Source organism: Melampsora larici-populina (genome assembly GCF_000204055.1).
Source record: "Melampsora larici-populina 98AG31 unplaced genomic scaffold MELLAscaffold_9, whole genome shotgun sequence".
NCBI classification, from domain to species: Eukaryota; Fungi; Basidiomycota; class Pucciniomycetes; order Pucciniales; family Melampsoraceae; genus Melampsora; species Melampsora laricis-populina.
In genome coordinates this window covers 600,347-628,015 of record NW_006768773.1, presented here as the reverse complement: position 1 = coordinate 628,015, position 27,669 = coordinate 600,347, and the positions used below count along the sequence as shown (strand labels likewise).

The following is a 27,669-nucleotide window of genomic DNA, read 5'->3' as shown; positions in this document are numbered from 1 at the left end:
TTGCAGCCAGAGACTTTATCCGTGAGGTTCCAGCTGGTCCATATCTGGTCTATAGCTGTAGGTGTGGTGCCCGCAGAGAATCTGGTTGGGATGCCTCTGGGGGACGCAAGTTTGAGGCCTTTTGTTCCGCACAGGTGTAAGAGTTTCTTGGCTTGAAGGTCTGTTCTGTTGTACCCTGGGGGGTTCCAAAAAGGGTGGTGTAAATTGGAGTCAGTAGTGATGATGGTTGGGAGGCGGCGGTTATAGTAGAGTCGAGTCCAGCTCTCAAGGGTGGCCATTCCTCTGAGTGAGTTTGGTGGGTTGTACCAGGTGATTATACGTAATTGGGGTGTATTGGTGTTCGGTGATTTTATATCTACAGCTAAGATGATGTCTGATAAGCTTGGAAGAATTGAAATCTGGGAGGATGGGATTAATTTTGAGATATACATTACCACTCTGGGTCGTTCCTCCCAGGTGGTTGCGCAGTAGTCGTAAGCTGAGACTTGGTGCCATGCTTCGTGTGATGGGAATGAGCAATTGAGAGGGTTCCACCACGGTTCTTGCAGTGCCAGGATCGTATACTGCGTTTGAGTGAGGGCTTCTAAGGTGATATGTTGTGATTTGTTACAATTGAAATGAAGAATAGCGCAGCTATTTAGTTGAGTTGGTAGTTCCGGGGAATATAAGTCTTGAGATGGATCAATTTCGTCCATTGGTGCTGGGTTTGGGGTTTCGTATGGGCTATTATAACTCATCTTCAATAACAATTGGGTTAGTAATTTGAAACTGAGTTTTCCTTAATGGGCAGGACAGGCTTTTTGGGGAGTGGGCGTATTTTGGGAGAAATCTGTCAATTTTCGTGTTAGTTCTTTTTGCATCAAAACTTACACATCTGGCACAATTTTGGTTAACATCGTTGTTGGCACAATCCTTAGAGTTATGAGAATCTCCACATTTGCTGCAGTGAGCAATGAATTTGCATGAAGAGTGGGTATGGTTTAAATCTAGACAGTTAAAGCACATGGTAGGACCCTGAACATAAGTTTTACTTTTGAATCTGTTACCATCAAAGCATAAGCCACCCTTCTCAATCTTGTTTGCTAGTAATTTGTCAACAAAGTTAATGACAATTGTCCCATGTTTTTTACCCGTGTCTACAGGGTCTTTGATCCAACGTGCTGAGTGTAAGGTATCGAGGGGTATGTCGTTTTGTTCACTAAGTTTGACGAGAAATTCAGCATCCTGGACACTGATATCAGCTGGTACGTAATTGAAGAGAATCGGGTATCGAGCTTGGGAGGTTTTGAAGTCTTTGTGGGCAAGTTTTGTCCACTTGTGTTTATTTTCTAATAGCCAGTTTTTCATCGATCGGTTAGCCATGGTCATGAGGACATCCCCAGATTTCATGAGTGCTGCGGTTTTTATTCTAACAGGTGTGTCGTTAATCTTAGCATCTAAGGATTCTAGCACTGAGTTGATTCTCTGTACTATAGCTAAGTTTGAGAAGTCTTTGAAAGGTTCGGAGCCTTGAGTTTTATGTATGATTAGAGTAGCTAGCTTGAATTCATTAATCTCTGAGTTCTTCGGCGGGGGTTTTGGTGCCTGATTTGATTTAGTTGTCGACTTGGGATACGGGTTCGACCAAACGTTTGTCCTAGTGGGTAGCGGCTGTGGTACGGGAGCAGTGGGTGTTTGGGGAGATGGGCGTTCGGCTTTGAGCTGGCGTATCTCTTCTTGGAGGGCTTTGATCGTATTATTAAGTTCGTTGATGGTCTTTTCGAATCCGTTCATCATCCTGAACATCAGTTGAATCAAACCATCGTTTTGTGCCGAGTTATGAGAGAGGTCGGTCATTGAGTTTCCTAGTTCGCTCATCATGGAATCGCTTTCGTTCGATCGAATTCTAACCGGATTTTTTGGGGGGGGATTTGGACCGCCATCGCCGTTGTCCGGCGGACGTTTTGTGGGAATAGTAGGGGGGTGTTTGTTTAGTTTTGAGGATGTAAAGGCAAAGATTTGATAAAGCGATGATGTCAAAAGTGGTGATTCGAGGTAAGCTTTCGGTGTCCGAGTTCACAATAAGTCTCAAATTTGGATTGAAACCAACGCACAAAGGCCCGATCCAAGATGTCTTACAAAGTCGAGATCTCAAACTGCTAACTAACGAGGAGATGGAGATAATCTACGCTCATTCACTACCCCCGTGGACCACTAATCTAGGACAAGTCATTAATCTAGACAAGTCCAAGGAAGAAGCGACCGAATTAGTTCCGAAGCAAGTAGAAGAAGAAAACAAACAAGAATGCACTCATCATTTTTACAGATGGTTCAGTGAGCAAAGAAGGGGGAGGCGCCTCGGCGGTAACGAAAACGACGAATAAGACAGTAAGGACCAGGCGCGGAAGTGAGGTCGTTGTCGTGAAAGATGTATTGTTAGTAAGCTCGTTTTAATCGGGTTTCCGAGCCATCTTTTCAAAAGTGGCTTATAAAGCGCTCTCAAACGTTGTTTAGGCGAGATAAACAATTTTTTATTGTCGAGCCTCACATAGTTTCAGTGAGGCTTGTGATCAAACAGACTTCTATTACGAGGGAATGATGTAAATCAGTTCTTGAATTCAGTTGCTGATTGCTCAATCGCAACAAATTCGTGAGGTCCAATTTTAGGACCTCACAAATTTGTTGTGACCTGGCCAATTTGAGCGCTACCATTTAGATTTCAGCACATTTGGAAGTGCTTTAACCTGCTCATCTTTTCCTCGATGATGATTTGCACAGGCTTTTTGAGTCCAAATGAGAAATAAGATGTATGGGTTTTGGAAGCACATCTATTACCGGAGGCAAGTGGATTTTTGTGAAAGGTGTTCTTATGGGATATAAGGACACCTATAAGAAGCTTTTGTCCTTTCTTGCCTCCTCAGTGCTAATCCGTTATCAATCTATAGGTATCTATAATCTAAAATATTTGCTTCAGTTGGATCTTGTGCGTTAGCCATCAGAGATATTGATCAATAGGGATTGGGATGAGTTTGAGCAATACTATCACGACTCAAAAGTTAACATGCCACAAGATAAGCATTCATGGTTTTATGCATAGTAAACATAGCCAACTTCAAGGATGGTATTAGATAGGTCAGCAAGTGACATCCTTTCGCATGTCACTTGCGCTCTACATGGAGATTTGGCTGATCCTCGCCGATCACCAAGTATAAATCTACTCATAAACTGGAAAAGTTGACGACAACGCAAGGCTTTCGGGCCGAACTGCGCCTGGTCCTTAGTATCTATCAAATTCAATCACAACTTCTTGAACCACGAGGCTGAGCTCATGGGGGTTTTCCAAGCAACCAAACTAGCAAATGAACTCTTCAGACGGAACAGACCACCACTGAAAGAACTTGCAATCTTCAGTGATAATCAAGGAGTATTGAGACTGATCCATGAAGCGCCTAGACAAACCTCAGGCCAACATTTAATCATTAAAATAATGGTATTCAAAACTCGAGAAACCGGTCCGAGAAGTGCCAAGAAGTGACATCTAGAAACTTCTTGGACACCTCGAAGATGTTTCTAGATGTCACTTCTTGACACTTCTCGGAATATTTGAAAGCTCCTCTAGACCTCGATTCCAAGAAGCCTTTGCCTCACAACTCAAGATCAAGATGCCGCGAGTCTCAGCCCGACAACAAGTCCTACAAGTGCTGAGAAAGGTATCACGCCACCTCCTTGCTCATCGCAAAGACGACACACTTCTTCTATCTTCAGCAAAGCATCCCTCAAGCACCTCGAGATCGCTATCAACTATGCTCCTCCTGCCTCAATTACTACCAGATCTTCCACTTACACCACAAACTCGCTTAACTTTGGGTTTCTTGCTCAAAACTAGAACGACACAACAAAAGCTTGAAGACTTTGATTCGAAGAAAAACGAAGTCGAAATCTGGTTGGCGGAACTGGAACGTGTCGAAAATCATCGATACCTGACTTCCAGAACCCTCCGCCAACGAGATCATTCCCACGAGCTCTTCAATGGGATTATGAACGCTTCAGAGAACATATTCATCAAATTGGTAAGGTCTCTCTTTTCTTTAGAGTTTTTCATTTGTTTCTAATGGCTGCTTTGCTGGTATGGTCAGGCGCGAATGAAAAAAGAAAGCTTCATTACCCTGTTTTATAAGATTCAAGATAGCCAAGTTTTCAGAAACTCTTCCAGCAATTCTCAAGCCAAAGTCGAAGTGCAACTCTTGATTGCACTAGCAAACATGGGTCTTTCCGGAAATGGCGGACAGGTTTCACTAATCGGCCGTTTATTAGGGGTTTCAGGTGGGTCATTGTTTATGATTATTGTATTTCTGTTTCGGTAACTGACTTTTGAACGTTTTCAGATGGGAGTGTAGAAAACTACACATGGCGATGTGTAGCGGCGATCCTGGAGTTGCAGCCTCATTATCTAAGCTGGCCATCCCCTGAGGAACGCGCAGTCATCAGGCACGAGATCTCTGAGGACCACCCGGCTGTGAAGGGATGCGTAGGATTTGTCGACGGAACACTCATACCCTTAGCTTTTGGTCCAGTCATCTGCAAAGAAGATTACTGGACCCGAAAGTATTTCTACGGTCTCAACTCGATGATTGTGTGTGATCATCGACGGCGGATCACTTTTGCTCGCCACGGGTGGTGTGGGAGTGTTCATGACCAGCGTGTGCTCCGAACTTCAACAGTAAGTTTTTTTTTGGGTTCGCCAAAGACATTGAAGTGACTGATGATGTTGTTAGCTTTGGTGTCAACCTGCACGCTACTTCTCCGAGGGAGAGTATTTAGTGGCGGATTCTGGGTACAGTGCCTCCAGGTGCACTGTCCCCCTCTTCAAGAGGAACACGGACTGCGATCTTCCAGGCCTCAAAAATTCATTTAATAAAGAACTTAGTGAGGCACGCACGGTCATTGAGCATGTGAATGGAATGCTCAAATCGCGCTTTCAGATGATGAAAGAATTGTGATTGATTTTACGAGACAAAAGATCAATGAAGCGGGCAAACGCTCTTTTGATGGCGTGTTGCCTGCTTCACAATTTCCTTTTGGCGGAAAATGAAGGAACGGCCTTTACTTACGGTCTTCCCAACGCAGCCGAACGTGAAGCCGAGCGACAACATTGGGAAGATCAACCTGCGGTACTTAACGAAGTCCTTGCCGATAATGATGACACTTTACGCAGACAAGTATTTGCTGAATATTGTTGTCAAATGGGGGCTGATGTCTGATAGGTGTAAGTTTGGAATCATAACATTCATGTAATCGGTTTTGATAGTCAAATTGATCCTTTCAATCTCATTCAACTTCATTATTTCCAGGTGTTGGAAAGTTGCTCAAAAAATTTCTAACTGGTATTCTTCGATCTCACTTGATTTAATAACACAAATTAAATAAAAAATTGAATACGAACTCGTTCTTCTTGTTTGTTGAAGTTTCTGTCAATAAGTAAAGTTAAATTAAAAAATTGGTTGTATACGATCTCGTTCCTGATGTTTGAAGAACTTTCTTCAAAAAAGCAAAATTGTGTTCTTCTTGTTTGTTGAAGTTTCTTTGATTAAGTAAAGTTAAATTGAAAAATTGGTTTTATACGATCTCGTTCCTCTTCTTTGAAGATCTCTCTTCAAAAAAGCGAAATTAAAAATGGCAGGAGTTTTTGTTTGTTTAATCAAGCCTGGTGGCGTATCTCCAAAGAATGAATATCAATGTATTCCATTTGAGACATCACTAATTCAACTGAAACAATAATTGAGAGATCACTAAATCCAGTGAAACGATAAGTCAGAGAGCAGCATATAAGCTTATGTATTTGAAGGAGGTTACAAAAACAACGAGATAACTAAATAACTAAAACAACTAAATCAAAGAGATTAAAAAATCCACAGGAACAATTGGTGTTCCTAAACAACCGGTGGAATCGAGAGTTCCACAAAGAGTCACATAAACTAAAGTTCATAAGGGTGTAGCGAAAAGATGTTAGGTCTACATTCATCAAAAGGTGGAGTTGTGTTACCAGGTCTACATTGATCAAAAGGTGGAGTTGTGTTACCTACGTCTCAATCTTCAGCAAGCATTTTATCCACAGTCTCTTTTGCTTCGGTCAAGGTCAGACCAAAGTTATCCATGTATTCTTTATATAGACGTCCTCTCAAAGAAATATCTTCAATCTTTGATTTCTTCTTATGACTTTCCAGCTCTTTCTCGATTTTATCTAATTCAAGGTGCTCTCTACGCCGCTTCAGTTCTTTTGTTTCATCCATATTTCTTTCTTTGAAATCCAACTCGGCTTGATTGAAAACCAAAGTCTCCCTCTTGAGTTGGAGTTCTTGTAATGACTGAGTGTGCTGATCGATTCCAGGGTTCAAACTCTTAGTGATCGCTTTGGAAAGTTTGTTGTTAGAAATGACTTCGGATCGTCTAGCAGATTGCTCCGCTAACATGTGTTGTTTCTTGAATTCCCACTCAGAATCACGTTCTTCGCGTGATGGTAAGTGGTTTGTTAAAACTGATGAAGCGGGACCTGAGTTGACTCAAGACGATTTGCTTCTCCCAGCGTTTGTAGAATCCACTGATGTAACGTAAGAGCTTTTTCGAGGTGAAGCATGACGAGGTTTTGAGAACTTAGGCCAAGAGGTGCTTTGAACCTCCAAAGTCGTTGTTTGATTGAGGCTGATATCATTCAATTTTTCATGTTCATCAAGGTTATGTTTGTCTTGATCATCATCTAACTCTTCCAAATGAGGACTGTCGATTCCAGCGAAGATTCGATCCAAGGAACTTTCATCTTCAAAAGGATCATCATTGTTTTCAATTTGATTAGCTCGGCTGGCCTCAAGTTGATTGTCCTCGGGTACCACTCGGAAATCAGCATTTTTTTGAGATGGTAAGATTGCATCGACATCAATCACATCGTTAGATTCCTGAACCGCGTCTGGCGAGTTTGCCTTTCGCCTTCCTAAGGCTGGGAGCATTTCTTCATAGTACAGACATTTTTTTTTGAGTAATGCTTTGGAGAATTGAAAAAGTAGATGGATCATATATAAATCAGTGGTCTATCTAAAAGAACATATACATAAGTAACATACACACCTTCGAACGAATCTTCCACCAAAGATAGTCGCTCCTTCCAAGCCTCACTATCGGATGTGTACCCATTGGCCTCCTTCTCAGCAATAGCATCTTCCATCAGCTTTTGTTTAACACCTTCCCCACTTGCTTTGCGGAAGTCTCGCCCATTTCGGTAACTCTTCTTGAGTTCTCGTATCTAATGCCAAAAGAAAATCACATGTGTTTAACATATGTATACATAAGTGTTGAAGATCGAAAGGACATACCTGGAATTCAACAGCTGAAGGTTTTATGTTGGGAAAACCGTTTTCGGTGAGGTACTTCGCAACCTCCTCAGCTACATCAGACTTCTTGATAGTTCCACCTTCACCTCTCCACCAGTCTATCCGATGACCATCACCTTCAGCTGTTATCAACCATTCGACTACGATCCACAGGGGAGTCTTGCCGTCCCTGTTTTTGTCGGTACGCCAACCAGTTCGAGCACGGACAGGGGAAGACGGCTGGTTGTTGGACTTGGGAGCGTTTTGTTTGCGAGAGCGCTTGGCGCGTTTCGGAATCGGATCAGTTTGAGTCAACACTTGACTCGCAGGAAGGCTTTCTTGAGTTTGAATGACAGGTTGGTAGGGTGACTGAGGCATGGTGCCCCAAATTTGCGGGTTGATGCTTGACGAGAGATGGTGTTGGTGGATAAGTGGTGTATTTGGGTTGATGGTTGGCGATACGAAGGTATAAGGGTAATGATGAATTGGTGGAGGTTGTCCAACAAAAGACGAGGCCGATGGAGTACGAGAAAGAGGGGAATTGGAGGAGGGTATATCAGCCATGTGATATTAATTGAGCGGGTGTTAGAAGGGCAGATCATGCATGTGGAGAAATAAATACATGTGTGAATATCTCCAAAAATAATATTTGGCCTGAGAAAGATCGTGGAGCCAAGAAACATCTTTGAGGTGTCCGAGAAGTTTCTAGATGTCACTTCTTGGCACTTCTTGGACCGGTTTCTCGAGTTTTGAATACCATTAATACGAGCTAACATCCGTAGACTCCCCACTGACGCTAAAATTAGACTTTATTGGACTCCAGGTCACACAGGTATAGAACTTAACAAAAAAGCAGATGAATTAGCGAAAGGCGCAGCGGAACACAATAACAATCCCCACAAGTTTAGGAAGTTTGAAGAAGAGAACCAACAAAAACTTTAACATCAAAGATATATTATTTAAGCCAGGCAAAAACCTGTTGACTGTTTAACTTGTGTATACATACATCAAAAAGATACAATTGTGCATACAAGACTATGGTGTCTTCTCTTTCTAGAAACCAATAAATTTTCTTTTGTGCCAGCGCAAAATGCAAACACAGTGTGCTATTGCATAGATTTATTCATTGTTGATGAAAACCTGCCATGATGCATAGAAATATGCATTATGACAGTATAATATGTGCTGGCAAAGGAGGGCCTAGCAGTGTTTAAGATTGCAACATTTTTTGTCATTGCAGGCAATAATAGATCTGGTGCGCAATCTCAAGCTAGACAATAGAAACAAATAAAGAAAAGAAAACATCAAAAAAACTGAAAACACACAAAACCAAAAGTAGGACTGACCATATGATCAAGTTGTACATATCAAGTGTAGTGTGACAATATGTGGCTTGATCATATGTCACACAAAACTTATTGTGACATCATTTTAGATTATTGCCCTGAAGGTCTTGATCTTGATTTTTTCAACTTGATAGAAAAGTCATTTGGAAATTGAAGGAATGAAAAGCTGATTTAATCTAATCAAAAATAGAACAAAAGAAATGAAAACTAAACTTTTCTTGGAATACCAGTGTACATATGTGCTTTGTACAGTTCATACCAAATCCATTTTTTCCACACTGAAATCACATTCTATGAAGTGATTTCAAATTTTTGTTTTTCACTTTCCAATTTTGAATCTTTATACATCTCATACACTCAAGTTGTCAGAAAAAAATTTGTTAAATCTTTTACTTTTTGTTCTGTTCTAGACAAACCAAACCAAAACCAAAACCAAATCAATTAAAAAAACAACTAGTAAGAAAAACCCCATTTTACAAAAAAAAAAAAAAATTTGCAGTTTAAACCTTTGCTGATTTCTTCAAAAATAATAATAAAAACAAACCTTTGATGCATTTTTAACTTGAGAGATAAAGAAAAGAATAATGATCATAAAAATTATCAAAGCTCAATACATAATTGTATATATAATAAAAAATGAATAAATTTAAACATTGAATCCCCCAAAAAAAATCTTTCTCTTTTTGTCCCAAATACTTATCTTTAAAAGAAAAAAACAACACCATACCCATCATGTTCACTTGCATATCCATCATCATCCCAATGAAAAAAAAGAATTAAGCCAAAATAAGATCACCTCCCCCCGCCCCCCAGTAAAGAAACTCTCTTCTTTTGTTAAGTAAAAATCAAATCAATCAATTCAATTCAATTCAATTCAATTTTCTCTTCAAGACCAATCCGAATCAAAAGGTTGAACCAAAGTAGCTCCATTCGGCAAAGGTAACCCAACCCCATCAACCTTTTGAGTTTCATTACCACCAATCTCACCCAAGAACCCTTTCCGTTTACGTCTTAACCATTTCCTACCCTTCTTAATCAACCTTTCTTCTTTTAAGATCCCATTCTCTCCTGATTCTGATTCGGCTGCTTGTCTTTCAATACATTTAGCCAACTTTTTTAACTTTTCTGTATTTAATCCTAGCTTCGAACTGGTTAAGAAGGATGTCGTAGATGATGAACACATCGTCATTCGGGCTACTGTATGGATCTCGTGTAATGATGATGCTAGGGTTGATAAACTGATCGGTAACTCAAGAAACGGTTTAGGTAACTCGATCAAGTCTTTAGTCATCCGTAATCTTTTGGTTGGATTAAGTTCATTGGGTGTTGTAGTAGAAGAAGTAGAAGATTGAATTGAGATTGATGATTTCGATTTATGATGATTCATTAAAGATAATCTAGAAGAAGATTTCCTATTCGATTTCAATTCGTTGGGTCGATTGTCTTCGTTAGATTGAAGTTTTGAATACCTCGGTACGATCAAAACTCCTGCAATGAATTCTAAGATTAATCTAATACTTGGTGTTGGATTCGGATTCGTTGAAGTAGATTCAGTTTGAATGAATTCTACACAAAGTGCTAATTGAAGTTTAGTTCGATTTTCATCTGCATCTGCTACATCTAATGGTCCAGCTTCGATACGTGAATTACCATGCCTATAAGAAACCGATTTCAAATATCAAGATTCGAAAAAAAGAAAACCAACTTGAGTAAAACAGAAAGCTAAAGAGAATAAATAAATAAATCAATTGAATTAGAAGAAAAAAGGAAATTCAAGACAAACCACATGAAATAAGTTAAAAGTTGATTCCAATTCCAAGCTTCAATGACAAAAAACCCTGGATCTTTAAGTGGTGATCCGTCCAGTCCAAATCTAGTTAAACTAATCACATCTGGAAATTGACCTGAATCAAGTTGATCATATAATCCACCAATCCTTCCATACTTGATTCCATCTGAAAGTGATCCAGACGGTTTTGGATTACAAACAAACGTTCTTGAAGAATTATCTGAAAAAGATGTGGATGATGAAGGTGATTGGATTGGAGTTTCATCCCGATGTCCAAATATATCACATTCCTCATTTTCTGAAACGATGAAAGACGCAGAGTAATTACTTGCTCTTCTAGCACGTATCAATGCTTCTTTAATGGCTTCATCCTCTTCTTCTTCTTCTTGACGAGACTGGGTGGCAGAAGATGACCTAGAATTTGTTGGATGATGTTCCTGATCATTTCGAAAGTCAGGAAACGAAACAAATTGATCTGATCTTGTCCGAATCAAAAGAGCTGGTCTCTCCATTAAACTCGTTTGCAAATCCTCATGTTCTATCGGAGAAGCAGCATAACAATCTTCAAATGGATTGAGGATTTCTCCGATAGGAGTAGCTGGTAGATTAGATATCAAGTCTGAAGTAGAGTATGGAAGAGAAACTCTTGTCATAGAGGGCGATTGACTTCTAGGGTCTGGTGTAGAGAGACCAAGTGAATGTGAATCATTGGAAGTGGTGCGTTGATTACTAGGATCGAGAGGATAAGGTTGTGCTTGAGAGTTGGGTCGAGATGGTGGTTTTGGTAATGGTCTAGAATGCCGCCTGATGGTATGATTCGATTGAAGTTCACATCTCGTGCCAGTAGGTGTAAGAGCATGATCCCTACTAAGCGACTGTGGTGGTGAATGATTGGGGGTGCAACCAGAAGGATCTGGAAAGTGAATTGAAGATTGAGGATCTGTTTGAGATGCGATTGATGGTCCAATATCATCATATGGAGGTGGACATTCTTGAGGTGATATTGAATGACGAGTGTTCTGTGGAGCTATGAAAGACGAAGATGACTGATAAGAAGATAAATTAGATTGAAAAGTTTCAGTAGATCGACGTTGAATGGCATGATTAAAGGTATCCGATTCGTCCACGCCAGTAAGAGCTGTTGTGAAAGAAGACCGAGACGTCGAATGTTCCAAGGTGGAAGCAGATTGAGTTGACCTAAGAGGTGCAGGATGTGAAGTTTGAAGATGATGAAGATTATTAAGTCGTTTAGATGATGAGTTTTCGAATACATTTCCTTGAGAAGTACTTGATTCATTCAAACTGATAGCCAGTGCAAGTTCTAATTGATATTGATCATCATCATCATCGTCAATCGGATTTCGCTGTTGAGGTGATTGTAATTGACTTTCTCTTAAAACCCTTTCTAAAATCTTTCGTTCTGATTCTTCAATACTAGCCAATCTAACTTTTTCTATTTCTTTTCTATCAAGTTCAGCCACTTCTGATTCATTTCTTACTTTTTCCATCATTAATCTTTCACGTCTTTCTAATTCGATTAAATGTTGTTGATGATCTTCTTGTGAAGCCAAAAGAGCCAATCTAAGATCTCTTTCTTCTCTTGTTTCATCTTTTGATCTAGAATGAGGTGTTGTTGATGAGTTTGGTCTGTATTGAGATTGGTAAGTGAATTGAGGTTGAGGTTGAGGTTGAGATGGTTGTTGATGGTTATAAGAAGTGGTTCGATATGAGTTGGGTCTCATTGTGATTTGATTGAGAATGATGGTGATGGTGATGGTGATGGTGATGGTGATGGTAATGAGATGGTGATGGTAATGAGTTGTGATTTAAGACTTGTTGAAAGTGTTGTGGCTGTGAAATCAAATCTCTCACCCAATTCATTCATCGCCACCGGTAGTCTTGACTCCTCACGAAATGCCATGAAATTGAGTTTTCCCGCAAAACTCGAGCAATTTGGCTTCGAATTTGAAAAAACAATCTGACCATCAAATCAAGATTAAAGAGATATATCCAACAAATCATGGGTTGACTCATCATATGTGAGCAATCTTCCTGAGAAAGACGCACCTCACGCGTCCAGTGACATACCAGAGGGAAGGAAACGCGCGAATATGTACACAGTCCTACAGTCTGAGAGACACACTTTTCTCCAATAGCTACGGTCTAGAAAAGAATGGATGCGAGCACATATGCACACACGTAATTTGTGGTACACATCTAGTGCCATGGATTTGACTCTGAGCCTGATTGAGCACGCCTATGGAAGTCACAAGTTGTGCTGTGATCGTCAATTCAAGTTTTCATCTGTGTACGAGGCCCCTTGTTGTTTGGCAAGAACTTTCCGCTGCTCACGTTTCTCACCAAGAGTGTATGTACCCTTGCAAGAGATTCACCGTATAAATTAACCAGTGACTATCTTTGTATCTGAATCTTGACGGATCTGCAGTTTGGACTTGATCGAGAACAATATCATAAACCAAGATGACCATCGAGTTTACGGTGTTGTGTCAAAGGAATGATAAATACTATTCCTGCGGTACGGCCATCTCTCACTGTGTAGCCAGGAAAAGTCTCGACTCTCGAATCTGAGAGTCGAGATCATTTCTGGAAATCAGATTGCCGTCTTCTATACTCATGCGTCTTTGCATCTGTTCTCATATATCGGCAAATGTCGGTGCTGTGGGTCTGTACGTGTACATACTTTTTGCTATATACTTTTTTTGGCGGGGAAGGCGAGGCCCAGATCTCAATATCCTTCAAGCTTCGCGATACGAGCCCACATGTATGATGATGGATATGTGTCCATGTATCCAGCGTACCCTTAAAAGTATAAAGGAATCCAAAGATATTACATACTATGAAGTCAAATTTCAAGCTTAATGATCGACACCTCTTCAAAGATCTTGTCATCGAAATCTCGAAATCGAAAATAAAGATTAATGGAATCTTCTAAGGGATCTTTGTGCATACTCACTATCAACTTCATGGATTAGCGGAATTCAAGTAACTGAAATGCAACTGTCCACACATCAAGATGCTGCTTAAAAAATTAAAGTTTGAAAATACTATTGGAGAGCCCCACCTGAGAAGCAGATTCCTAGCAATTTTATTTTGCAAAAAAAAAAAATTCTTGGAGGGCTAGAAGACAAAAGCGCATCAAAGCTTAGGCACTTTTTAGCCCACTTGAACCCCATGAATGTGTGATTGTGATTGAGATTATAAAATAAGTTGATAATCTCATAAACAACTTCAATTCCATCTCTTCGGACATCTCATTCTTGGATTCGATCATGTCAAATTCAATACTTCTGAAACTCATCGACTTTGTTACACACTTGGATCGAAACGGAAATCCGTATAAAGAAACAGCTCTATTCATCACCAATCAACTCAGAGTAAGGATTTCTAACATATGAAAACTACAAATCATTCTCGTTTAATGAAAAGATTGGTCTTATCTTGATTGAATAAATAGACACCTTTACCTAAATGGGCAAGATATGTCGAGTGGTCTTTAGGTTTTCCATTATTGTTGTAAGTTAATTTGTTAATTAGAAACTCTCATCCAAAATCACTTGACATATATTTTACGAAAAAAAAAATCAATAGGATACTTTTTCAATCTATCCATCTTATCATTTTAAGAATCAAAAGAAAGAAATTTTATTTTTTCAAAATGAATTATCGTAAGTTTTCGTTTATTCTTACCTACATACATGTGAGAATTTTGAAAAAGATGATTGACTAAGGCGTTTCTTTTTCGTATTTTTTTTTTCAAAAAAATAAAGTGGGATTAATTCGAATAAATATTTCGGTTCATTGTAGTTTTGCTTTAGCAATCTATAGTATACGTTAGTTTGATTTCATGTAAAGATTTTTGATTTTTTTTTCTTGCGAAAACCGACGAACATTGACTTCATGAAATCATCAAAAGTTTCGATCATCAGTATAGCTTTGAGGGAGTTTGTTTTAGCCGGGTATGATGTTCATGGTTGGTTGGATGCGATTCTAGGCGCAAAGTCTTTACTCTTACTTAGTGCTTCATGGTAAGGCTTCTTTCAAAGAAAATCTATGAAGAGATCATAGGAAAAATCTGACTTGAATCACGTTTTGACGGAAAGGGGTAAGTGTTTAAAGGTTTTATACCTATCAGATCAGTTTACTGACAATTCGCTGTGGTTTCAGCTCACCTATGGATCTGCATTTGTCATTGTACACTGATGAGACTAATGTCTGTAGGAGTGCCATCGTGTCGATTACCATCAATAGTTTCATGTTCAATGAACACTACCTTTATAGTGATGCTTGTGTGGCCTATCCGTAAGGTTTCGCGTTGATTTCAGGTGAGGGTCAATAACTGATTGGTGGATCAATATCTTCTATGTAGTGCCTATCACTTGGTCTTTCTGTAAAGTCTCAAATGAACATCAATACCTTCAAAAATCTTTGAAACCTATCATCGATGACCTCATGATTTCAGCATCAAATTATTCTAGTATTGATTATACTCCAGTGAAGGTATTTACTATTCTGATCCCTGCACAGAAATATGTGAAGCACTTTGTGAGTCTTGTCTTGATACTATTTTTTGATGAAATTCAATGAGAAATGCCATTCTGGATCGTGATTTGAATAGATTTTTCGTCTCTAGGAACTTATTGCTTCTGATGTGAGAATAGGTATTACCTGTTACTTAACCTCTTGTATCATATTATGTTCAGTAAGTCAAATAGATCATCAAAGAGTCTGGTCAGTCACTGATAACGTTTTGTAAATTTAATTTGATTAGTTATACCCTCCTTTACTTTACTTATCAACCAAGCTCCTACTGGTCCTTCCTGATGCAGCAAAACCGACTCAAGGACAAGCAAGGACTGTAATCATGTCTTCTATTTTGACTTTTTTTGTATCAGCCTGTAATATTCCTCTTTTATCTTGGATGGTATGTGGATTTCATCCTCTCGGTTTAGAGAATGTACAATTCACTTTCCAACTGAGAAAACTTATTCCACACAACATAGTTGAGCTTCTCAGGGGATGCTTTCCTAATAGATTCGAGGTGGTGGACAGGTTTAAGACTTGTAAGTTTTATTTTCAACCAACTGATGTAGTATCCTCAAGATTATATGATTGATTTTTGGTGATATATTTATCACACTCACAGGGCTTAAATATCCCCTTCACCATTGCAGCGAATATGTGAGTGATATTCAAATTGATCAAGTAGTTTGTTTTCTGAACCATCTTTCTGTTTTAGAAATTTGTTTATGTATACCACTCTTCAACATTCCACCTTGATACCTTCAGCCCATCATACCAGAGATACTCATGATCAAATAAATACAGGATTGCCGCTCAAACATTTAACAGAAGAGCTTTGAAATGAAGATTTCTTTACCTCAATGTTGGTATGAATGAAATACATGGTTTTCTGCTGATTTTTTCAAAGTTTCAGAATGTTTTGTGATCTATATTTCTATACGCCTTCTATGAGTCACGTAAAAGCGATTCATCGATTTATGTCTTGTTTACCAAAACGGAATCGCTATCAACAGACGTCCATCTATCAACTTATCATTTGTAATTTATTTCAAATATAGAACATGGAACCTTCTAAATGAAAGTCAGTAAGAATAGCCTTACAAAAATGGACATGCAGTCAATGATAGGATTGTTGCCAAAGATCTTACAAGACTCAAATTTTGAGCCATCAATATGCTTGATGTTTGCGTAAGAATGAAGAGGTTAAACCTTTGAAAGACAAGTCTTTCCTCTTCCGATTCTCTCAATTGAGATACATGTTTACACTTGAAATACGAATGATAAAGATAAGCCTAAATATTAATCACCCCTCACCGTAGGCCAGGCGTCGTGGGTTGGGTATCTTGGTATATATATAATAAGTCCATCAATCCATCAATCAACCTAATGGTTGCCCAAATCGGTTGTTCAGAGTTTGCCTGTAAGAGCGATCGCGACTACGACAAACCAAGTCTTCTAATGTGTGATTCAATTCGAAATGATAGCCCGGACCCAACAAAGGCAAAATATCGTTATTAATTGACATGTTATAGGGATACACTTTGATGAGTGTGCTGTTATATAATGATGAAATCCAGTCTCTCACCAAACTTTTTCCGTGGCATTGAATGATGTTGATTTAAAGTTTCTATAGATGAAATCCACACTTGCAATCAGTATCATTCAAAAAGAGTCAAAAGAACCCTCAGATATCTTACTGCGATACGCTCAACGATTGACTCAAGAGATTTCCCAAGTTAATGGGTCTATCCCGTGGTTCTTTAGTCGGAGACTGTCTGTTGGCAGCTCGATATGACACCCATAAATTTCTGAGAAAACAGAATCCATTAGGTTTCTTCCTTGATATGGATTTCATAGAGCTGTAATGGAGTTTACTTGCATGTTTGCTACAATTGTATAAGGGATGGTTAGACCCTGATGCAAAAATTAAATTGTTTACATGGGTTCAGCATTATCATCATTGGACAATTTTTTACTTTCATGGTACTCACAAGTTCCATGCCTACCCACCACGTTGAGTCTGTCACAAAGGAGTCTCCCGGAAAATTCAACTACCGATTTTTGCAGACATTTTATGAGTTTTGCATTCTGACTTGCGGAACCCTACCAGCTTACCATCCAATATAAGAGAGGAATATTACAGGCTGAAACAAGGAATGTTAGGATGGAGATTTGGAATACTGGCACTGCATTCCTTTGAAGCTTCAATGACTTCTCCAAATGAGAGGGTAAGATCATGGTCTTGAGCGTGAAGAAGAGAAACGGTGGATAGGCCTTAAATTAAAAGCCATGTAATGAGTCAAGTGAATAGCAAAGTGATCAACTTCAACAGAACTCACCAAACATAACAATACGCAGGAGACGAGGTAACAGGTGAGTCCTCTTCGAACATGAATTGAAACTATCGCCTGGGGTGGAGAAATAAGGTTTGCGACGTCAAATAGGATTCGAGAGGCTCGCGTAATCTTCTCAGGATAAGTAGGTTGCGATTAATGACAAAGTCTCACTGACAATACGAGCAAGAGCTTTTTCTGCGGGAAGCAATAAAACTATGATCTTTGCGGGAGTGTAAGTCCGTTTGGAATAAGTGTGCGCCGATTGCAGAAGGGCCTTGGTGATTGGTTCCAGAATCTTTAGTATATAGACATGTTCGACTGAAACCATATAGAATGACCAGAATACGGGTGCTGAGTTTGATTTTTGAAGACCAAGAATGGATGAGTTCGTACATCTTTGATCAATAAACAGAAAACTTACCAAATGGCCACAAAAGAATCACTAAGAACAACCCGTTCAATGTCCATGAGACAACTGCAGGTAATGCAGTTGGATTTCCCGCAATTGGCTTGAGCCTGATCGATACAAGGAGGCAAACAAAACTCCACAAGTAGGCTGAGCCAGAGCCATACCTCATTGTCAGTTGATGGTAGTAAGACTTGACTCATCCGTCGTATCACACTGCAAAAACTCACCCCTTTGCAGGAAAATGGTGAGTGTCAGTTTACAGAATATTACACTCCTTTCGATATAGACAAATGCTTACCACGAGGCAACCAATAGAAACAGAGGTTTGGTACCAGAGATAACCTCTGAAGTACCATGGTCGTGCCACCCAGCTAGCGTAAATTCCTCAAAGACAATGCTTAACATACAAACTTGAAGATATTTTGGCGGAATTTGTAAGCATGTGTCTTTGAGTGATCATGGCCAGTGGGCTGTCTTAACTTACGCACGCTGTAAATCCCAAGCAATATACTACAATGGTTTGCGGTATCGATCTTGATCAAACCAACTTAATGAAAGCAACGCAAAAGAAACTGCACGTCAACTGATCTTACAGGTTGGAGCTCCTTTAGAAGACACACACGTACGAGAGTTCAAAGAGAAAAGGTAAAAGGACTTGGTTTTGATTCGGAACATAAGGAGATGGACCGATTGAATCAAGATCCTAGACATGAGGTAGGTGGAATGATTGAACAGGTCAACATCTAGTCCTCGACTGAGATAAAAGAGTTAGCATACATGATCAGTGGCAGTCCGAGGGACCACTTGACATATCGCGCCCATGCAGGTAGAGGAGGTATCTGTAGAGGTCGAATCACCGCAAATTCGATGCGAAGAGTTTGAACATGTGAGTGCTAAGATCAAGCTAAACAACGATATCGAGGGATGACATACCCTCAGTAGTTCGGTGATGAAGTGAGCAGTCGCCTTATATGCATTCTGATGCTTATCAATATGGGTAACAAAATTTAAAACCTTTGTTGTTTCAGATGTTGACATTGTGATTGAAAAACTATTAGAAAAACAATGAGAGAATGGAGGTAAGAAATGTATAGACAAACCGTATATTTATGGAGTGAAGAGCTTGGACAATTATCGTGGATTGTGATTTGTAACTAAATACTCACAATGCGGCAATGCTTTAATTTCGGTGAGAACAAGAAAAAGAATTCCTTTAATTTACGAGAGCCACTTAACTAAGAATAGTAGCTTATATGCAGTTTATGTGAAGTCTCAACAGGGATCATGTGTGTAGATGTCCCTTTTTGGGCGATGTCTCTGGGGCCTTCTGCCCAAGCAGCAAGTGCTGCTTATTGTTACCTGATCTCAGAGGCCCCAAGCCTGATCATTTGGAGGTAATCTAATTGAAATATTCAAACAGGGTCAAAGTTTGATCCCAAGGCCAAAAACTTTGAACTTGAGACGCCCTATGGTTTCTGGATCATTTGAACGTAGACTCCCTACATTTATTTCCTTCATCAATCAATTTGCATGACTGACGCAAATGATATATTTGTCCATTTCAAGGAGGTTTGGAGTAGTTTATTTCCATCATAGATGCTTGCGTATTATGCCTATCTGTACCATGCGGAACATGAATGATGAGCCACGTGTATTTTTCTCTTCTGCCAACATTTTCAAGAACTCAGAGCATCCCACATAAGGACTAAACAAAGATGTTTGGTTTTCCACCTGCTCTCTCTGGATTTCCATCAACACTTCAAGATTTATGCACCGGTGGATTTAGAAAGTCTAGGTTGGTTTGTGCTATACAAGGGGATCCAATGCGCTCCAACATATACCTAGAACACTTGTCTTTGTGCAACAAAGATTTTTTGACCATTTACAGACACAAAAAATCACAACACATGTTTGTTTTGTAAGATTATGGTCTACACTCACTCAGAATAGGATGGATGCACGAGAAGATTATAAAGAAATATACAAGCAAGAATACGAAGCCATCTCAACAAGTCTCTTCAGCATCAGAACTTGATCTTCAGATTTCGGAGAGTTGTCTGCAAAGAAAGATGTGACATGTCACACAAACTCTGTGGAGTCTGGGTGGACGTAAGCTTGATTCTTAAGTATCAAGGTCTGCAGTGCTAGGGTACTTGTACATACAGTATTTTACATACCACCTTCGCGAGTTGAAGGTGACGTAACTCAAGCTGTGAAGTCAACAGAGCAGAAGCATTCGATCGTACCCTGATCATCAACACTTCAATTCTACCGACCATAATCGCTTCTGGATAATCGTCCGTTCATATCTACTCAACCCATATTCAAAACCTCCCGCTAGTATGGCCGAAGGAACCACGCGTAAACAGGAGAAAGATTTTACCAAAGAGGTGGACGAGGTTGTAACAGCGGCGGAGTCTCTCGTACGAGTATGTGTCACCGAACATTTCATAACTATTCAGCTCTCCTATTGATCAGAATTCTTGCTTTCAGAGTGGAAACATACAGAATGCGGTTGACAAGCTTTTGGTCTTAGAGAAGCAAACCAGGAATGTAAGCTGGCCTCGATCATCGGTTCTGGATGCGGTCGTTGACTGATCGACATGGTCTCTTTCAGGCTTCTGACCTTGCTTCGACCACCCGACTTCTCGTCAAAATCGTCAGCATCTTCTTCGAAGCAGGAGATTTAGACTCCTTGGCACAACATGTTCAACAACTATCTCGTAAACATGGACAATTGAGGCAAGCTACAACCACCATGGTAGAAAAAGTCATGGAATTCCTCCCGAATGTCAATGAGACGTCGAAATGCAAGTTGCTCGAAGGATTGCGGGAGGTAACCGAAGGAAAGGTTGGTCAGGATCATACTGTATTTTCGACTATATGGCGTTAATGGGCAATTTTTGCGATAGATCTACTTGGAAGTACAACGGGCTCGACTTACTAGACAACTAGCTCAAATCAAAGAAGCAGCTGGAGAAGGTCGGATTGCAAATGAGTTGATGCAAGATTTGCAAGTCGAAACGTTTGGGTCAATGGATCGAAGAGAAAAGGTCGAGTTCATCCTTGAGCAAATGAGGCTGCTTCGTATACAACGAGACTGGGAGAAAATGGCTATCGTTAGCAAAAAGATCAACAACAAATGGCTAAGTGATCCAGATAATGAGGTACGAGTTATTGTTTCTTGACCACCTTTGCCCTCGCCTGATTTGAAAATTTTGGGACTTTCGGCTCGATTAGGATCTCAAGCTACAGTATTACGCACTTATGATTACCTACGCTTCCCAATCATCTCGTTATCTCGATCTTTGTAAATATTACCGAGCGATCCACGAGTCCTCCACCATCCAAGCCGATGTTGCCAAGTCATCCGCAGCTCTGAGGAACGCTGTTTACTTTGTCATCCTTGCACCTTACGATAACGAGCAAAGTGATCTATTGAACCGGATAGGTCGGTCTGAGGATGAATTGAAGCAGATTGAAGGAGTCTAGTACGTTTCTCTAGACGATCTTGTAGCTTGCCGATCCCGTCATTGACTAGTTTTTTCCCTTTCAGTGATCTCGTAAAATGCTTTACCACTCCTGAGCTAATGCGCTGGCCAGGTATTCAAGAGCTGTATGGACCGACCTTGAGGAAATCCAAAATCTTCGGTCCCAAGGGCACGGCAGGCGTTCCTGGGGACATTGAAGAAGACGTAGAGGCAGGCAGCGACCCAGGTGAAACTAGGTGGCAAGAGTTGCACAAGAGGGTGGTTGAACATGTAAGCTGTCCTTATAGCTTTTGCAAAGGTTCATGTAAATTGACATCACATCCAACAGAACATCCGCACGGTCTCAAAGTACTATACTCGCCTAACCCTTCTCAGACTCTCTGAACTCCTAGATCTATCTGTGCCAGAATCAGAGGAAACCTTGGCAAAGTTGGTGAGCTCTAAGACTGTAAGCGCGAAAATTGACCGGCCTCGTGGACTAGTACAATTCAATCTTGGAAATGAGTCATCAAGTCAAGGCGAAAACATCTTGAATGTTTGGAATAGTGATGTTGGGAAGCTATTGGGCCTTGTAGAGAAAACTGTACACCTTATACAAAAAGAATTTGCTTTACAAGGTATCAAATGAAACTTATTCACTCTTGATGTTCATTTCTTTCGGTGGGCTGCCGTGACCACCAGGGCATTTTCACTGGTCTACTTCCTATTTTCCTGCCAGCTCTTGCGCCTTGCAATGTGTTTTACAAATGATAATATATACTGCTCTACACGCAGTTGCTTGATAGCGTAGTCATAGGTGAATCCTTGAGATTTTCATACAGAGGAGCTGCCCATAAACAAAGTGAGTGCTATTAGTGATGATGCGTGTGGGTTTCTCACAAACTGGCACCCGTTCTTAGTTCGCAAAGCCCTCTATGGGCGGCCGCGGCCGCGCCCTTGCAGAAGGGCTTATGACTAATTGTGAATTCCTGGACTGAGCCTCACTGACAAACATCACTTTGCCCTGCAGGGAAAGTTGTTCATAATCATCTTCTACATGTGTATCTCTTGTTGTGGAGAGGGGAACCCCACTCCACCATGCTGTTATTGAGGTTTCAGGCCTTATGTCCCACTTGTAAAGGGGTGTACAGCGTGTATTCACACCATACACAATTTTTGAATCAACAATACAGGTGTGTTGTAAGAACTTTCACACCACTTTATTGGCCATATTATTCAGAGCGCATATCATATCAGGCTACAAGATCATGTAGAAAGTGGTTTTGAACAACTTGTCTGCAGAGTAAAGTAAGGGCTGCTTGCAAGGGAAGTGTAAAAATGCAAAAAAATATTCAAGGAGACTTAATCCTTGAAGTGCTCACATCAGGAATTCACAATTACAAGCTAAAACCTGGTCTGAGGGAAATCAATTAGGGGTTGGGTGAAAAACCAACCAACCAATTTCTGAGTCCATTGAGTTGTGATTCAATTTAATGCTCAGGAACACTCTTCAGCAATTGCTGACACAATATCAAAGCCAACAAAAACAACTGGTTGTTTGCTTTGCTTTGCAAAAAAATCACCAAAAGTAGACCAGCAAGAGGTGTTCTTGATCATTCCAAAGCCCAACCAATTCAAAAGCAAAAAGCAATTTTTGGCACTACAAGCCACACAAACAACATTTTTTCACCTTTCACAAATCTATGGCTTCAAATCTTCTATCAGAAACTTACCCAGGTACTACCAAGCCTCCCTCAGAGCGCAGCTCTCTTGAAATTTGAGAAAACTTCACTGGTATGTACCCACTAGATCTGCAAAAGCTGCACTTGTTTCAACTCTCTTCTACACACCACTTTCCAAAGTGGCAAAACTAGTTGACCAGTTTTTTGCCCAACCCCTATTGTTGGTCATCAGGATCTGTGCAATCTAATTCAGAGTGTCCAATACTTCTTGTGAAACAAAGAACTCAATAAATTTTGCAAAGGCTCAGTAGTCTGTTACACCACCGAACAATCACCACATGAAGCCCACATTGCCAAGAGCTCCTATAGTGAGTGACATGGCATCCACAAGAGGAGTTTTGTGTGACAGTGTTGAAGCCACTCAATACGTGAGATCAACAGGATGCTTCACGTGGGTATGATGTGGTGCTCACAGTGTAAGGATGTGTATCACAACCAGGTGAGCATCCCTTGGCCAACTGCTTCAAGGTCTTGACCTGGTCACCACGCAACTGTGACATGGTTTAGCTCACCACATGAGGCCAAAAATACTCCCATCCAATCCAATTTGGATTGGTCAGGAGCAAAATTGACTCAAAAACAACTCAAAAATGGACTACAAAGCACTTGTTTCATTGATCTCCCCCAACAAAGAATCAAAGATTGATTTAACTACCAATACAAATGAAGAAAGGCAGGATTTTGATGCAAATTCTGATGATATTGATGCTAAAACTAATGTAGGAATAGATGAAGAAGTGTCTGCTCAATCACTCTGTGATATAATTTTAAGAAAATTAACAATTACGAGCAAACACAATGCAGCATTGATCAATACAATATGAAATTGATCAAGATTCAAAGGTGTAGATGATTAAAAGTTTTGTGTAGTTGAATTGAAAAGAATTTTATAATCAAATTAAACATGTATGATTCAGATAGCAGAGTCAAGAGAGAATGATTTGGAAAAGATGAGGGGTTTGATGTTGGATGAGTAAAAGAAGTGTTTGGAAGTGGGAAATTGTCAAACAGGATCTCAAACATGATCAATTCATAATAAAGCTTTTGAAAGGATAAAAAAAATCAAACAATGTCATTCATGACGTCATATCACAGTGAACATTCTAGAACAATGATCATGTGACACTCATCACAATCACAATGCAGTCATCTTTAACCAAGTTGAAGACTTGTGCGGTGACAAGGTTGCAGAACTATGGATTTGACCGGGCTGTGAGGCTGTTGTCCTGTGAATTGAGCCAAGGTGGTGAGCATGAGGAGCTCCACCTGGCAAGAATTATAGCAAAGCCACATGATGACTAATACAGTGGTCATCATGTAGCTCTCTGCTGAGTGGATTTCACACTACCACCAAGTGAAATCCACTCAGCAACTCACCTTTGCCTGGCACCGGTCTTGCGCTCAAAAGTTTCTCTGTGGTGTACAGAAGATGACACAAAAGAAATGGTAGAATAGCTTCACAGTAGAGTTGATACATGAATAGTTAGCATGATATGTGAAAAGATGTGAAATCCAAAGTACATGTTTGTAAAGAAACTCACCAACTTTTACTCATCATGTCAACTCCAATCACAGGGGCCAAAATCAATGCTCACATACAGGTGAGCATTGTGCACTTTCCTGAATCCTCCAAAAAAGACTGATTTTCTTTCAGATTCCTTCAATGGATGATTTTGGTAGTGCTCAGGTGATCAGGCTGTTTTGCTCAAATTTTGCTGTGCATTTCTGGAGAATGCCCATTTCCGTCTTGGATGAGCATTCCTTGAGCTCAGTCTGTCAGCTGAGTACTCAGAATCAGTTCATGAGTCACTGAATACTCAAAACAGCTCTGAACCTTGTCCAAAATCCTGGATCAGCAGGCTCCAAGGCATGCCACTGAGGATCAGCTGAGGGGCTGAGATGAAGTGAGCAGATGGGCCAGCCCTCCCACAGGCTTCTTCACTAAGTAATGAAGCCTGAGGAAGGCCTCAGGTGCTATGCACAATGTTCTGAGTGAGTTGACTGCTGATAGAGCAGGCCTGCTTCTGTATGCCACACTTTCCACCAGAGTGTGGGAGGCCCCTCTATTGAGCTCTGCGGGCATTTAGAGCAGCCCACTCCAAAACACTAGTTCATCCCACAATTGTACCTTGCCTTGTATCAGAAATATGTGCAAGAACCCATGAACCCATTGGTACGGGTTATTGCAAAGAATCTTGGCACACCATACTGTATAAAATCCCATAGCTTTTGGGTTCCATACAGTGGAATTCTTGTATATGCATAGCAGTGGTTGGGCTAAATCTCTTGATTACATAAAAAAACACTTCTTATTGAACGGGAGCAGAAATCAAAATTAAGGAACATGCTACCCAAGGCAAAAAATAGCACTAGGCATTTTTTTCCAAATGGGAGGTGCTCAATGCAAGGCAAAAAAGGTTGAGGAAGCCAGGTTTATAATTCAAGGGTCTTGTGTAAAAAGAAGTAAAACTTTGGGAGCATGTATTGTAGCCTCAGGAGGAGAGTACAAGTATAGAGGAAAATAAAGTTGAATTTTTCTTCTAGAATTGGAGTCATTTATGTAGGACTTGTTAACAAATGTGTATAACAATGCTTGGTGGTTACTGTCTTTATGCTCATGTTCATCACTCCTATCACAAAGAGCATCAATCAGTGATTGAAGTCTTCAACAGTTGCTATGATGTAGTACCTCATGAAATGACAAAGCTGACAGCAGAATGAAAGGTCACTTTTGTTCTAAGTAGTGCTTATTGGTTTTTATGAAGACGGTGACATCTTTGTTGTCCAGGGGCCTAGCATCCTGATAGGGCGGGTCTAACCTCCCAGCACATAGAACGGTGTAACCGTCGGCAGTCGCGGGATCTAGACCTAGATCGCTATGAAGTGGGTGCTGGAACTGTAAAAATCAAGAGCAAAATGATAAAAGGCTGTGAGTTAGAACAAAACCTAATCATATGTTTCCAAACTAGGATGGAAATCAGACAAATTAGGACGAGTTATATACCTCGTTTTGAACCTCAGGACAACAGTCGACTGTAAAGCTGTTGAGGGTGTTCTTTAAAATGGTCGCAGTCAAGCTGAAAAAATTGGATCCAGCAAACAAAAATCAGCGACATATATTTCACGGACTATGATGATGACTTACTCTTTATACGGGACTGCCGGTGCCAGTTTCCCTTGGGCGTCTTTCCCAAAGTACAAGATCTGGGCGCAGTGTTCGAGAAAGTAATCAGATCGACCGCGACGATGAGTTGTTCACAAAATTGTCACTCACGCCGCAGGTTCCATACCCACTACTACTCCATCCATTTTGAATCATCAGCTGACCAGCGCTGAAACAATCCAGCAAAAATGAATAAGTCAGTAAAAGAAGACAGAAGGTATCGGACGAGAATTGGTTTAAGCTCTGAACCACTTACCGCTGACAATCATTCAAATCCTTTGGATAATCATCCGGGCAGTTGAAAAGATTGGTGTTCGGATCATTGTCAGTGACTGGGGTACATTTATCTTGGCCTGTCGATGTGTCGCGAGCCACGAGTCGGCTGAGTGGGCTATGGCCACAACTTGAGGCAGGATATAAGGATATCGTTGATAGAACTATAATCAAGAACTTCATCTTTGAACAGTAATCAATGTGTGCGCCGAGCAAAGCTATGTAATGGGGTCAAGAACTTGATTTAAGAAGATCGCGTGGTTGATAGAGTTTAAGCAAAGGAGAACAAGTTTAGGGACATACAACAGCTTCACTTTAAGCTGAAATCATCATTTCCCATCCATATTTTTCTCACGAATGGCGACATTGAGCATATGTGAGAGAAGAAACGCGATGGAAGTTGATAGAAGGGGAAACTTAGCAAACGTCCCACGCCCCGTGACGCGTCGATAGGATAAGATAGGATATGGCGACACTCTCAGAGGATGTCATCTGTGAGGTAAGTCAAATGAAATCTCAAACAGTCAAATCGGAACCATCAAATTTACTTTTCTTAGAGCATCTCCACCGGGCCGTGTAAAACAACCAATACAGGGTGTATCCACGTTGTGTGGGAAAAGATACGAGCCACCGCACCGCGTAAAGAGGCTGTATGGGTTACGCAACGTCCAAATCTTGGCCGGGATAGTATAAATTTGTTCGTTGCACAAACACCCAAACATCACCGCAAATGGAAGACCCGTACGACCTTTCTGTCACTTTGGTAAAGTTAGATCATACTATCTTTGGTTCACCGCACCGATATCACTCGATCGACTTCCTCTTCACACATCCTGGTGTTTCCCGATCACAATCAATCAACTTTCGACAACTTTTGATCCAGTTTGACTCTGTGTTAATGATTGTGCAAGGTAACCAATGCTTTGAAGGACTGATGCACATACCTCATGTGATCCAAAAGCATAGGATATGCTCTCTTTTGGGTGTGGATGCTCTTCAGTGCACGGGTATTCAGCTTTTTTGGCAAAACTTGTTCGATTTCGCCCAACCGATCACTCATTATACCTACCTCCACCTCATCAATGTCACTATTTGGTACATAGGTTTGTGTTTTCTGCTTTCCTCCTGTCTATAAAACATGAGGTTCAATTGTATTCGCCCTTCCTCACCTTCCTTTCATTCCTTCCATTCCATTCATATTTACCAAATTCTTATTGTCTCTGTCAATATCTTTAGCGCTTGATTCCTTCTACGACAAT

At 40.4% G+C, this 27,669-nt stretch overlaps 6 protein-coding genes across 6 annotated transcripts; 2 read left to right on the top strand and 4 right to left on the bottom strand.

The window, feature by feature from the left end:
• Positions 1-9,050: 9,050 nt before the first annotated feature.
• On the bottom strand, positions 9,051-10,409 carry MELLADRAFT_71275 (uncharacterized protein; the record flags this gene model as incomplete). The annotated part of the gene is made up of 1 exon (XM_007407363.1): positions 9,051-10,409. The coding sequence occupies one exon, from the start codon at positions 10,071-10,073 to the stop codon at positions 9,573-9,575; it is 501 nt and encodes a 166-aa protein (XP_007407425.1).
• A 73-nt stretch (positions 10,410-10,482) lies between these two features.
• Positions 10,483-12,217, bottom strand: MELLADRAFT_96318 (uncharacterized protein; the record flags this gene model as incomplete). Its single annotated transcript, XM_007407362.1, has 2 exons — positions 10,483-10,506; positions 10,577-12,217. 2 exons carry the CDS (start codon positions 12,215-12,217, stop codon positions 10,483-10,485), a joined length of 1,665 nt encoding a protein of 554 aa, XP_007407424.1.
• Positions 12,218-13,409: 1,192 nt separating this feature from the next.
• On the top strand, positions 13,410-15,117 carry MELLADRAFT_74406 (uncharacterized protein; the record flags this gene model as incomplete). Its single annotated transcript, XM_007407592.1, has 7 exons — positions 13,410-13,870; positions 13,951-14,009; positions 14,085-14,161; positions 14,264-14,326; positions 14,410-14,598; positions 14,661-14,795; positions 14,863-15,117. 5 exons carry the CDS (start codon positions 13,766-13,768, stop codon positions 14,523-14,525), a joined length of 420 nt encoding a protein of 139 aa, XP_007407654.1.
• A 917-nt stretch (positions 15,118-16,034) lies between these two features.
• Positions 16,035-18,328, bottom strand: MELLADRAFT_71273 (uncharacterized protein; the record flags this gene model as incomplete). Its single annotated transcript, XM_007407361.1, has 10 exons — positions 16,035-16,472; positions 16,603-16,644; positions 16,715-16,825; positions 16,897-16,931; positions 17,009-17,068; positions 17,133-17,291; positions 17,357-17,425; positions 17,529-17,704; positions 17,775-17,910; positions 18,060-18,328. Coding segments are annotated over 10 exons (897 nt in total).
• A 1,643-nt stretch (positions 18,329-19,971) lies between these two features.
• On the top strand, positions 19,972-22,041 carry MELLADRAFT_77173 (uncharacterized protein; the record flags this gene model as incomplete). The annotated part of the gene is made up of 7 exons (XM_007407593.1): positions 19,972-20,191; positions 20,256-20,315; positions 20,380-20,613; positions 20,675-20,929; positions 21,003-21,253; positions 21,319-21,523; positions 21,582-22,041. The coding sequence occupies 7 exons, from the start codon at positions 20,105-20,107 to the stop codon at positions 21,879-21,881; spliced, it is 1,392 nt and encodes a 463-aa protein (XP_007407655.1).
• A 3,658-nt stretch (positions 22,042-25,699) lies between these two features.
• MELLADRAFT_104326 (uncharacterized protein) lies at positions 25,700-26,593 on the bottom strand (the record flags this gene model as incomplete). Its single annotated transcript, XM_007407360.1, has 5 exons — positions 25,700-25,870; positions 25,979-26,051; positions 26,120-26,178; positions 26,249-26,306; positions 26,394-26,593. 5 exons carry the CDS (start codon positions 26,591-26,593, stop codon positions 25,700-25,702), a joined length of 561 nt encoding a protein of 186 aa, XP_007407422.1.
• Between the last annotated feature and the right edge of the window lie 1,076 nt (positions 26,594-27,669).